A 13,895-nucleotide genomic window follows, 5' to 3' on the forward strand; every position below is an offset into this window, starting at 1 on the left:
CCTATAAATAAACCCAGTCATTTTCTTCGAGGTTGCAACCTGAAGAATCAACCGATACCAGCCAGCTGAGTGCGCAAGCACCTCAGCATCAAGATATATTAGGTCATTGTATGAACGTAGGTGAACGACTTCAAGTCATTAATCTACCATAGTACGCTAAGCAAGTGGACTAGCCTCAAAGCATATAAGAATTGCTTCTTCCCGTATATAACTAGCTCTTTAGATAGAATACAATATTGGCATTAGGACCTATCATTGTAGGTACTAAGTCATACATATCCTTCTCAAACCAATAGTTATTTAACTTTATATCTGTGTTCTACTAAGATTATACCCGAAAGTATCGTAAAAAATATTACAAATGTACCTGTTGAGAAGCTCGCTACCAACATGAGATCATACAACCAAAAAGGTTACAAAATACCTAGAAAACAACCGAGAGTAACCCTGGAATAGTCAATGCTTCCGCTCAAACAGTAAAGGAAAAAATCCTCATATATAATCAATTCTTAATCTAACACGTGTATAAGCAAGTTTGTTGTACCGAAAAGTCAACTTCATACTAAATCACATAGATGTAAAAACTACAAGTGTTGATTAAGAGACGTGAATATGGAAAACGAATCACCTGGTTGAAAAGCAACATCCGCATACAGAGTTCTCAGAACATCCAGTGAAACTATAAATGAACCATTCTTAATTATTCCTCAAAATGGCTTGTAAGAAGATATTACAAACTTCACGCCCAAAACAATTATTTGCAAAGGAATTGGGGTATCCTTAGCAGCAACGCTTCATCGAATAAACAATTAGAAGCACCTAGGAAGCATATGTAAGACTATTATCAAGATCAGAGAGGACCGAAAGATAACATTCTCCCTAAGATACTGAATGAAAAACATCGCCCTATGAAGTAAATCCTCACAATTCAGCATATACATATGACCAGTAAAAGTCTCAACATATGAAAGGGGTAATCATTAGCGATGCTTTTTGAGAATCGTGCATCTGAATAGACTGTGTACCAACTTCCGAGTTCATTGAACCCTCCACCCCCCTTAACTAAAGAACACAGATATATCAAAAAGTACACCACCAAGCTTCAAGCAGATACACTTTCCAAATCTATCCATTCTTCCATACACATAAACCTCCCAATTTTCATGTCCAAGCGCAGCGTATTCAAACCTCAAGAATGATAACCCTCCAGGATAACCATCAATGTAAAAATGGCAAGAAAATATATCAAACTTGAAAATAATGAACGCAAGAGAATCGAATCTCTCAACTGGTTCTGTTGGAAAGTTTACAATCTCTGATATGTTTCTGGTTGTAAGAGAAGATAATGTAGGAGATGTTGTTTGAATCGATCTTGAAGTCTTGGTATAATATCAAGAGCATGGGAATAAAACGGGTGTGATGGTGAAGAAGTGGCTTATTAAAGACTAGGAACAGGATCAGGATGAAATATTCTCCAAGGAGTTCCCGGCTGTGAACTCTGTTTCAGATTCTATTGCAGACTCTATTGCAGACTCTATCATAGACTCTATTACAGACCTAGCGAGCCTGTCAATCAGGCTAACCTATTCAACGGAATAAATTCTCTCAAATACTCTCCCACAAGCCCCCTCAAGCACCAAAAAGGAATGAAGCCACAGAAGCCAACAAAAGTTGTGCCAACAAAGAGCGAATAAATAACCTGAAGTCATTCATGGCCTACAATGAAGGAGCGAGTCCCACAGCAAGGCCTATTCAAGGATTGCTTCTTCTTCATCAGTTAGCTCGTTAGAAGTAGATACATATTGACAACCAGAACCTACATTTTAGGTTCCACATGATTCATATCCTTCTCAAAATAACAGTGCCGAAGATGCTAATTAGCACTTCCAAAGCAGCCCTTATAACAGCCCCTAATAGATAGACTGAATCGATTAAGAATTTACTACTACTATAACAACCCCCAACCCTATTAACTCCAACCAAATCGACATTACAATCCTGTAATCAATATAAACAAACAAACACACAAATGGATTTTCCACAAAACACTTTACATAGCTCTAGTAAGCCCCCTCCCCACCTAAATCACAAATAGTACCTAGCAAGCGCGTTACGGAGCCAACCAGAGAGAGATAAGTGAGTGGAAAGGAGTCGTGAAAGGGGAAGCGGAGCTTTGACATGGATCATCATTATTTGCACCTATTTTTTTTATTTCGTTGGGAATAAGTAACATTGATGTGCCGATGATTAAAGCTATTTAAATAAAACGAAATGTAGGTGTTCATAGCTTGAATCAATTGAATATTCTAGTCAAATTCGATGCCTAAGTACCTAATTTCCATGAACTCAACAATCTAACCTATCTACATTCTCTCTGACATTCAGTAATATGAACCAGTCAAACTTGCCGAGTAAATCTGACTTTGAGGATTGGATGATTATTCTACCTAATTACATTCCATGACTTTAATCTCACAAACAATCCAAACGCCCTCAACCGTCCAAACTAGCCGAATAATCAAATCGAGATCAATAGACCCATAATATTCCATCACTCTAACCTTCCAAGCGGTCAAAATGAGCCCATCAAATCATCGAACTATCTAAACTTCAAATCAAAAATCAACAAGTAAACACTCCAACCCATCTGAATGTTCTCATCGTCTTCAAATTTTTGGAATCCGGAAAAATCGCAAGCAATTTAACCCTACCCATTATCAAACTCTACCCAATTGTATTTAATTATCCCCTTCAGTATCGACCACTTTGACCCTTTTTATCATCAAATCACACCTCGGACTATCCAAGCATTCCATATTATGCTATCTAAAATCAATCAATCATCCCTTCATCAACCCTCATCCAAACTGCTCAAACGTCCCATCCCATCCCATCCCATCCATCTCAACTCCCTCTCACTATCGCATTAATACGCTGTTAAATTATTATATTACTATACTCCCCTCCCTGACATCTCACCCAAAGCAACCGCCCCCTTCCACTAACACCCTACACTATACGCCTTCCCTCCCTCTCTCCCTGCTGTTGGTTGTATCGTAAAACTTCCTGTCCACTCCTCACTCCTCACTCTAGCTCCTCTCCTCTCCCTAGCTCCTCTACTTCCCCACTCTTCAACACCTCTACTTTCTAGCTTTTCAATCCCCAATTCCCTCAGCTTCTCCATTCCTTTCCTTCTCAACTCCTTTCCTACCCAATCCTCAGCACCTCTACCTAGTAACTTCTACTTTCTTAGTTCTCTAACTCCTCACTACTTTCTCCCCACTTCTTATCCCTCTACTTCTCTACTCTGTATTAACTAATCTATCATTCCTCACTCCTGACTCCTCACTCCTTATTTCTTACTTATTACTCCCCAGCTCCTCATTCCCTTATCTCCTCAGCTCCTCTACTGTCTAGTTTCTTAATTTCTTAATTTCTTGATACCTCACCTCCCCAGCTACCCAACTCCCCAGCTCCTCATTTCTAAAGTATCTAGATTCTCCACTCCACTCCACTCCCTTCATATTCATCATCACCAAGGTATTTGCTATTCCGCTACAAACGAGATCAAACACATCAATTTTATTTAATTCTTATGTAATTCTTATGTAATTTTTAAAATGATTTATAAAATATTTCTTCTATATACTATCATATAGTATTTAATTAAGACATTCTAATAATAATATTCTCTGTATTTTATAATTCATATAGGAAATATTTTAGATATCGAATTTTTTTATTAAATCAGAGCTGTTTATATAAACAAAATAATTTTTAATAATTTTAATAATTTTAATAATTTTAATAATTTTAATAATTTTAATAATTTTAATAATTTTATTTTCTAATAAATCTTTTATAAATCAACCCTGATCTTTTGATAAATATCCAATAATATTAATGAAATATTTCAATATTACCTATATATAAAATAAAAAAGATCGAATGAGATCCTTAAAATAAAATTACTATCCCTCTTTTTATATTTAATTAAATTATGAATCAATTATTAATTATATTAATTATTTTATTATGTAATTGAGCTCCTCTGACCTAGGGCTATATAATGATATATAGAAAAGTGATTTTATAAATCATCTTAAAATAAGTAAAAATTTAAATAAAAATTAAATAAATTTAATGTGTTTGGCTGTCCTCGTCTGTAGCTCCTCAGATCCTCTACTGTTCCGCTTCCAACTTCCTATATCAACAATCCCCTCTCCAAATACCACCAACATCAAAATCAATAAACTAACCCATCTCATCCACTCCATCCACTCCCCAACTCACCTCTTCTAACCCATCAAACCCATTTAACTCATCTCATCCCATTCTATTTATCCAATACAAATCCCATCCCATCCAATTCAACATTCAGCACACCAATCCCACCTAACCCCTTCTCACTATCACACCACTACATTTATCACTCCTTCGATAAACCCACTAGCCCATCCATCCTTTTCATTCAATCAATCTAATCCCTCCCTATCAACTTTCCAACTCCCTCCTACATCTTCATCTTTACATTCCCACTTCCCACTCCTCACTCCTCAACTCCTTGGTTCCTCTTCTTTACTACCTCAATACCTCAATACCTCATCTTTCTATTCTTTCTTCTTCTATTTGCCGGCTCCTCAAACTTTAATCTTTGGGAGACTTTAATTCCTTAGTTCCTAGCTGCTTAGCTTCTCAGTTCCTCGGTTCCGCAGCTCCTCTATTACAATCCAAACCCGAAAATTCCAACATCAATAATTACCTACCTATCTCTCTACCTACCTTCTCACCCACCCACCCAACATATAAACAAAACACACACACTAATCACTCACTTCTCAACATCTACTAAACATATACATAATTACACATAATATAAATTCATTCTACTACCAAATTATTCATCATCCACATTAACAAAGAAAACTAACATCCAATATCCAATATTCCCCCTCTCCCACCTCCCTCCTACCACTCTTCCTGCTCGCGCTCCGGGTATCATTCTAGAACTATTAAAGAATATGTATGTGTGTAAAAGAACCACTCTCAATATCAGCGGTAAAGGCAAAAGAAGTATTTGAGTCCCATCCCACCCATCTCTCCCTCTCCTCCCCTTAAGTATTCCCAAAACTCAAAAACTCAAATCGCAATAGAAATTGTAAAAAGAAATTAAAAAATGAAAAAAGAAATATTTTTTCTAATCAACGTCCGAATCCTCCACTATAGATTCCAGCCATCTCATCCACTGTACTTTCATCATCATCATAGAAACCTTCCTCACTTCCAAAATCCCCCAGTTCTTCACCCAAACTCATTCCCAAACTTGGTTGCCCAAGTGAACTTCCACGTCTAATTCCATTACCCAACTCAACATGATTTGACACTACAGCATCAGTATCATAGCTACTTCTCGACATCATTGGTGGAGTCGCTGGTGCTTCTCGTCTAACTGGTACTTTGTCTGCACGCCTGGGTGTTGCAGTTCTCGAACCAAGTCCACCTTGCCTAGCAGCGAATCGTTGACTTGTAGCATTGAACGCACTTAGTGCATTATCTCGGACAAAAGTAGTTGGTTCCCTACTAATAATTACTGGTGGAGGTGCTCCAGGAGTACTAGGAAACTGTCTGGCATTACTAGCGGGTGGTGTCATTAATCCAGTAAGGAACCCAGACGAACTTCCAGCTTTCGATGGTGTTGAGCTACCGCTTGAATTAACATTGCCATTGCCACCACTCATGAGAGCATTAGAATCCTTTGATTGATTCTTATTTCTCCAATTTCCCCAAGCTGCGGCAAGTGGTCCTACGGCATTTGCAACTTGTGCAACTCGTGGGCTAGCTGCGATGGAAGCCGCGATGGTAGGAAGATTGATAGCCGAGCCACCATTCATAGCTCTTTCACGCTCTTGTTCCTCCATCTGAAGATTGGCACTCAATCGAATAGCGGCATCGCGAACATTATCTGGATTATATGTTCCTTTCGATAAGGCCTGCACAATATCCTGAAGATCACTCTTGCGTACGGAAAGAAGTTCTCTTAGCCAACTAATCTCATCATCACGTTTACTAATCTTTGTTGAGGCGTCAGGGTCCACATCCATCAATTTCTGTTCAAGATCTTCAATCTTCAATTCACGATCTTGTAATTGATCTTGTAGAACCATGATAGATTCTCGAAGTGCTTGTGGTGAGATTTTCTCTGGCACATCCAATCCACGCGTAGAAGCTTTTCGTAGAGATGGCGATGGTAAAGAGCCAGCTACACTTGCAGATCTTGCAGCTTTAGCATGAGTAGCAGCGGCTTGTGCAGCAGACCTGGCAACCTCCAATTTATCTTCCAAATGACTAACACGATCTTGAAGATGTTCTGTTTTGGCCGTGCTCAAACTCAATCGCTCCAAAAGATGTTGCTCTGATCTTTGAGCATCCACAATAGTATTCTCAAGTTGTCGCTTCAATTTATCTTGTAAATCCTCAAGTTGATCTTGATGCTTTCTTGTGATGTCATCAAACATGTCTTTCTTGGCAGTTTGGGCAGCTTCTAAAAGCATATCATGTTGTTCCTTTGCAGTCTCGGCATCCAATTTAACAAGATCAATCTCAGCTTGAAGCCTAGAGATTTGATTCTCGAGTTCTTCTCTGACAACATTGACCTCATTATTGGCAGTCTCAACCTCGACTTGCATGTACTTTCTGGTACGTGCAACTTCACCCAAGCCAGATTCGCGAGCCTCCTCAAACTCTCTCTTGTATCTCATAACATCTTTATGGGCAGCATGATTTTCATTTCGGAGTTCAATGACGAGAGCTTCCAATCTCTTACACTCATTAATAGCTCTCATACCTTGTCTCTCGCCACTTTCCAATCGTTCAATTTCCAGTTCGAGCCGTTCCCTTGTCCTAGCTTCGGCATGAAGTTTAGCATCAAGGACTTCCTGTCTGGCAAGTAATTCCTGTTCCTTCTTGGCACGATGAGAGTTTTCTTGTGAAATGTTTCGGGCGGCTGTGGCCATATCCTCCTGCAAATCCATTAATTTCGATCTCATGGATTCGCGGACTCGGATACTTTCCTCCATCTGGTTCTTCAAGGTCTCGATGGTCCTCCTGAGGTCCCTATTGGTTTCATTGGCTTGTTCCGCATCCTCGCTATGTCTCTTGGCGGCTTCCATGGCTCCTTCGGCTTCCAGTTGCCATCTGTGCGCTAACGAACGTGATTCTCGTAATTCGGATTCTGCCATGTGGATCGTGGCAGTAAGATCTGCTTCAGTCTTGCGAGAGTTCTCCTGGGCAGCTTCTAGAAGAGCGATGCGCATGGTTGTCTTATTTCTTGACTCTTCAATCCCTCTCACCTTATGATCACGGTCTTCCGCAATCTGTCGCATCTTCGCATCCTTTTCCAACATGGCGTCATGAAGTCGATCTTCCTCCTCGGATGAGACACGAAGTAGACGTTGAGCTTCAGCCAGACGATCTTCAGCCTTTCGTCGGTTGACAAATTCAATTTCGATCTTTGAACTCTTTTCATCGACAATTTGTCGTAATCGAGTTTCTTCTTCCAAAGAACTCGCCAAAAGTCTTTCTGTCATAGCTTTGGAATCTTCAGCAGCTCTACGCTTCTTAATTTCTTCCTCAACCCAATCATCAGCCCGATGAAGCTTTTCCTCCAGCTCGGAGATTCTAGCTCGAGCACTCTCTTCCATCTCAATGTACCTAGAGTGGGCTTGTTGCTCAAGAGCGGCGATTTTTGCTTCAGCCTCAGCTAGTTGAATAGCAGAAACATCATCATTCTTGACCGAATCGGGTAATTTCTTTTCAACAACTTCTTCAACAGCCTTCTTGAGGTCTTCCACATTTAAGGCTGGTCTTGAGGATTGAGTGAAATGTTCCTTCATTTCATCCAGAGCTTGAAGAACACTACGCGAGTCAGGCAACATCGATGCAGTTATTGGGGTAATGGCAGTTTGAGGTCTCGACGAATGAGTGTTCAAAGCCTCCAATACGACCATTCTTATCTTCTCCAACTTTGCGTTCCTTCTTGGACTAGCAGATCTTCCAGGTTCCTCATCATCTTCATCATCAGCATCGCTAAGCGCACCAGACATGCTGCGTTGTTCTCTGCGATGTGATTCGGGTTTAATGGAATAAGGTAGCGCTTGCAAAGAATCTGTAATACCTTCCAAAATTCTTTCGATTGGATCCAATCTATCGGCCAACAATGAACCAACGATATCGTTAACACGATTATCAAAAAAGCCAATTCTTTCGTGAAGTTTAATCTCCTCGCCCTCACTGAGAACATCATCCCAATCGCTAACTGGAAGACTATGTCCAGTATTGAGACGATGAATGGGTGATCCAAATGCAACAGTAGAATGAGGATCCGCAAATGGATCATCTTCAGTTCCCATATGAGAGTACACTCTATCAGGAGACATATCACCAAATTGACTATCATCAGCGTATCGTCTTAAACCTGGACTTGGACTTGGAGCATCGCTCCGCATAAGATTGGGATGAAGACGAATCGGAGATGACATCGAAGGAATCTGTATATGTCTTCGCGGACTCGTTTCATGCCATCTTGGAGTATCATCTCCGTTAGAGACTGTAGCTGGTGATCGTTCCGTTGAATTAAGATGTCTCATAACCGCGTCAATCTCCTCGAATGTTGGATCCTGATCCTCTCGAATCTCACCCTCCTCCAATTCAGAGTCTACATCGTATTGCGGTGGACTTTGAGGTCCTGGCAAAGCATTTTGGAAATCATTCACTTCATGAGGTCGTAAGGTTGGTGATTCTGAATCGGGTACCCGAGGCGGCGATGGACTATTAGCATATCTCGAGGCTGCGAGGCCACCAATCTTTGGAAGAACCGGAGAAGCTGGCGCGAGTACCGGAGCTTGACTTCCACCAAAAGTAAAAGCAAAGTTCTCCTTTGGTTGATTCTCGAAAGATTTATCAGCCGCAGACACAGATGATGACATTTGCCTGTGACCAAGTTGACTTCCACTTGCATTTGATGCTGTCTGCGAGTGTAAATCTTGTTTAGGTGCAGTCTCATCGGCACCTTGTGTATCATCTTCCGAGTCGACGGTGTCAACTCCATATCCAGGAAGACCAGATTCATATCTTTGTGCGGTGAATGGAATTGCAGCATTGAAATCTTCCGCTTGCTTTTGTTGTTGGAATTCAAATGGCGAAAAGTCCGCACCACTGGGTGGCTTACCGTTCACGTTAGCGGTAGGTAATTCATCTGCACTTTCATTCGAAGGTGCAAAGTTTTCCTTATCATCATCAATAGAAGAAACATTGGGCAATTTTGAACTTGACTGTTCTCGAGTAGTCTCTTGAAGAGGTTCACTTGGCTCAGCAAACAAAGGTACTGAATCTCCATCATCATTATCCCTACGCATCCTCTTGATATTGTTTGGGTTTTGCATCGGGCGGCCGTCTTTACCTTCCAGCGTTTCTTCGGTTTCTTCAGTCTCTTTCGAATGACTACTATCAGGACGAACAATAGGAATCGCTTTCGACTTCTTGGAAGGTTTCGAAGTGCTAAGAGAATTCAAGTCGAGGCCACCAAAGATGGGGTTTTGGGGAGCTTCATTTCCAGATGCTTCACCCGTAGAAGTGATAGAGCTTGAAAAGCTTGGAGTAAATGTTGGTGCATCAGGTCTAAAGCTCGGTCCCTGAAAGTTAAATTCGCTGTGTCCTGGTACGAATCCCGGCAAGTTCGGAGAAAATACTTGCGCTGGGGCATTCATTTTACCGAATGAATTCTTCACAGTGTGATTGCCAGAAAGTCCGGGTGCACTAGGTAAAGGCCCTTGATGCGCAAATGGTACATAATTAACAGCTGTGTGTGCTGGCTGAAAGTTGCCACCAGTGAAAGAGAATTGATTCGGTTGGAAAGAGTTGGCTGGATTGAAATTGAAAGGGCGCGCTGCGACATTTAATGTTGACATAGATTGCTTGTTGGCACGATGAATAGGTTGGTTGATCTTCAATTGAGTAGATGCAGCATCAAGCCATGGATTAGTCGACATAGAAATGTCCCTATCATGACCAAACGCAGGTACACGATTTTGTAAAGTCGGTGTACCCATATTGCTAGGATTAGTCTCAACGTCAGACAAGTCGTATTTCGCATTTTCCTTCATACCGCGTAATGCAGTCTTCGATTCACCACTCGAAGTATCGTGCTCAGAATCCTGGAATGGGCGTTGAGATAGGGAATGGCCGCGACTGTGAGGTTGCGGGTGATGAAGTACGGGTCCCTCTTCAGTTGTTTCTATTGTAAATCGGGAGGATCCGAGTCCACCACCAACAATTGAAGTATTCCTCACGTGAGGTACAGGTTTGTTCTCAAATTGTTTATCCATTTCCCCATGATCGGAGTGAGGACTATAATCATCACCGTCAAGCTGTCTTTGAAACTGTTCCTCGAGATGATACTCAGCATCATCAATTTCTCTCTGTAAGCTTGCGCTCGCATTATGCTTGATGTTTGGTTTAGCTTCCAAGGTTGGTGTCTTGGATGGACTCTTGCTTGGAACGGGCACTTCCACTGTTTGTTCATCTTCGCTCTCACGGACTTCTTGCAGACTTGGAGATGCACGAGCACGGGTACCTGCTAGCAATTGGTTTTGCATGAAAACTTGTCGTGACATGGCATCACTAGGGCCTTGTGGAAAGTAACCATCCTGAGAAAGAGGTGAAGCGGGCGATCTGATAGAGCCCAAATTATGCATTGAAGGAGACCCACTTCTATGTCCATGCTGATATAGCAATTGTTGTGGAGACCAAACACCTGGGGATGAGGTTGGTTGTGGATATTGAAAAGGTGATCCAAAAGGATGATCCCCATTTCCAAACGACACCGAATTGTGTCTCATACCACCAAGTTTTCCATGCAAGTGCGCATGCATTGAAGCAGGAGAAGGAATAGAGCCTTGATTAGAACTTTGACTTGTGGATAAACCATTGCCGGGCATCAAAGCGGGAGAGAAAGGAAGATTAGAATTATGAGCCATATGGCTACTCGCTGCCGACGAAGTTGGTATGGGAGGTGAAAATGGCAATGGTGGGTATTGCATTGAAGTGCGACGACTCAAACTTGCTATCGCTGGTGATATTATAGGAATTGGGTCCTCATCTCCCAAGGAAACACCCAGAGCTCGTAATTTGGCTTCTTTCAACTCTTCGACATAAGCGTCCCATTCTACATTAATCCAATCCATTAGTACCCGATCATCACAAGTGATATGACAATGACACCATAAAAATGCATGTTCCATACTCCATACTTGGCGCAAAAATTATCTCGCGTAGTTCAAAGAAGCAATTAAGGAATGGAAGGGGGAACGCCACAGATTGGTATGAAGGGATGATTTTTTCCACCACATCTGACCCTCTCCATCTCAATTTCAAGAAAACAAATGACAAATAAAACCTCTATCTTACCGCTCTTGTCAGGAATACTGACTCTGAAATTTCTCTGATCTCTCTCAGCATCCACATCCGCCATGAGCGGCCAACCATTTCGGCTCTGACCGGGACCTCCTTCACCTCCATCATCAGAGCCAAGGTTGAACCCACTGGTATCATAACCCAATTCCTCCCAATCTTTCAGCATACCAACCACATCTTTTTGTGTCATGGGTTTTGGTGCCCCTCCCCTCTTACCGCGATCTTCATCCCAAGGAAGTAAAACCAAGATATTTTTTCCCTTCCACGGGACTTTCTTCTTCAACCGTGGCGCGAGCGGGGTAGTGGGAGATGGCGTCGGATTAGGCAGAGCTTTGGCTGCCCATTGTGCCATTAGAGGTGGAGGAGGAAGAGGTTTCTCGTCTACTGGTGTATGATTTGCCGAAGTTCTCTGCAAACCATTTTCATTTCTGGCGGACATATTGGAGGATTCGTTGCGTACTGAAGAGGCAATATCTGCTTGTGTCAAAGTTTCCCCGGTATCCTTTCTTCGATGACCACTTCCGAAATCCCACCTTGGCTCGTGACTCGGTTGTGAAGGTCTTTGTAAAGTGGGAGTTCTGGGATCGGATTCTAAAGCCGAAGAATTCGCTGCGCCCCCTGAGATTGATCCGCTCAATGAAGAGTTCTCACTTTCTCCAGGATCGTCACTGAGCCAGTTGTTCCTTTCGGTTGATCCGCCGCCTGTATGTTGACGTATCCAATCTTCCGTCAATCGATGTGCTGGACGTCGAGCTCGGTTGGCTAGTACGGCTGCGCTGATGAGACCGTCGTGGGACACAAAATCCGGTTCTGTCTGGGACCTTGTGAAAGCTGGAGGAGGACGCAAGAACGGCGTGTGCAACTCAAGATGACGAATTGGCAGATCTTCCGAGTCTTCTGAAGCTTCACTGTACGCACTTCGATAGAGTGAACGACTTCCAACCGAAGATCCTACTGGGTGCTGATACGGAGATCCCCAACTAGCTGTAAAGAATGCACTCGTGTCCGTTCGAGGTTCTGATGGCGGGCGTGAAGGCGGAGTTCCAAAAAGATCGATGGTATGACCGTAAATGGTTGGTTCTGGTAGAGGTGGAAGAATAGGAGACGACCCTCCACCCTCAGCTGTTGAAGTAGTTGACAACGCAGGAGATTTCGATGGATCAGGATATTGTAGTTCGAATCCTGCGTCTGCTGTCGTCGTACGAGGAGGTGTTGAAATCAGTGATTGAATGTTGACTATGAAAGGAAGAACATGAGCGGATGAATGAAATTCATAGGTTCATAGGAATAGAAATTCCAAATCTCCAGTATTTTGCCGAATGAGGGAATGAGAAATGAGGATGCAGGCGGATAACAGGAATAAGAAGAAAATCAAAGTAATAAAAAAAAGGAACAAAAACCACTCACCAAAAGTTTTAGAGAACAGGGCAGACGATATTATATTCGTCTGTCACTGTATCTCTTTCAAGGTTCCTTTTGATTTTCAAAGTAAAATCAACAATTATCCAGTACCTGTTCTTAAATTATGTGAGATGCCTTTCTTCACTCGGACTTCTTATATTATATGTTGTTGGGGTATTTGGGTTGTGTTTGTTGATAAGAGTGAATTGAATGTAAATACAAATTCGACTCTCATTTCACTTCTTCACTGCGTCCATTACCATGCTGTACAGACAGAGTACATTGTAGTAGGCAATATTTACCATTTACCGTAGAATTGTCGCGACGCGTTCGGTAATTAAAAAAAATGAATGGAGCGAGTTAAAGCTTCGGGGTCCCTTGGGGTTGGTTGGCTGACAGGGAATTCGAGGAACCGGGGGATCTGAGTACAAATTATACCATATAAAATAGTAATAAAGGTGTACTTCGAGTTGCAGGTGAGGTCAATAAGTCAGAGAATGAAGTTGTGTTGTAGTCGAGAGAGAAGTATTAAGTCATCAGTATCTTATGAATTCAATGATAGGATCATGAAGATATGATATTGACCATTAGGAATTGGTTAAAGAAGCAATATGGGAAAGAGAGAGTCTTGCTGGCAACTTTTATTGATAGACAGTACGAGAAGAATTGTAATCTTACCGGGGAAAGGAAAAGGAACATCCAACAGCCAACGACCAACGAAAGAAGTATATAATAAGAAAGAGACGTGATACCACCTACCCAGGTAGGTAGTATTGTACAGATAAACCTCAATACGAAGGATCCGGTACTTTTGTAGAGTCCAGAGCCTCATAACTGAAACTAACTGATTCTTATTTATCTTACCTACCTACCTACCTACCTACTTACCTACAAGCCTTCCTAATCTCGATATAAATTGTCTAGTCATTGCTAACTACCCTCGAGCTACCTACTAGGTAAGTGATTATCGCTACTCGAATACTTATTATTATATATACATCACACACAAAACATCAGATATTCTT

The 13,895-nt window shown here is 41.7% G+C and overlaps 1 protein-coding gene across 1 annotated transcript; it reads right to left on the reverse strand.

Annotated features, from left to right (window-relative positions):
• Positions 1-5,201: 5,201 nt before the first annotated feature.
• Positions 5,202-13,133, reverse strand: EAF01_003635 (uncharacterized protein; the record flags this gene model as incomplete). Its single annotated transcript, XM_038911889.1, has 4 exons — positions 5,202-11,221; positions 11,464-12,705; positions 12,877-12,916; positions 13,131-13,133. The coding sequence occupies 4 exons, from the start codon at positions 13,131-13,133 to the stop codon at positions 5,202-5,204; spliced, it is 7,305 nt and encodes a 2,434-aa protein (XP_038773124.1).
• Between the last annotated feature and the right edge of the window lie 762 nt (positions 13,134-13,895).

The sequence above is a fragment of the Botrytis porri genome (genome assembly GCF_014898465.1).
Source record: "Botrytis porri strain MUCL 3234 chromosome Unknown BPOR_004, whole genome shotgun sequence".
Classification (NCBI taxonomy): domain Eukaryota; kingdom Fungi; phylum Ascomycota; class Leotiomycetes; order Helotiales; family Sclerotiniaceae; genus Botrytis; species Botrytis porri.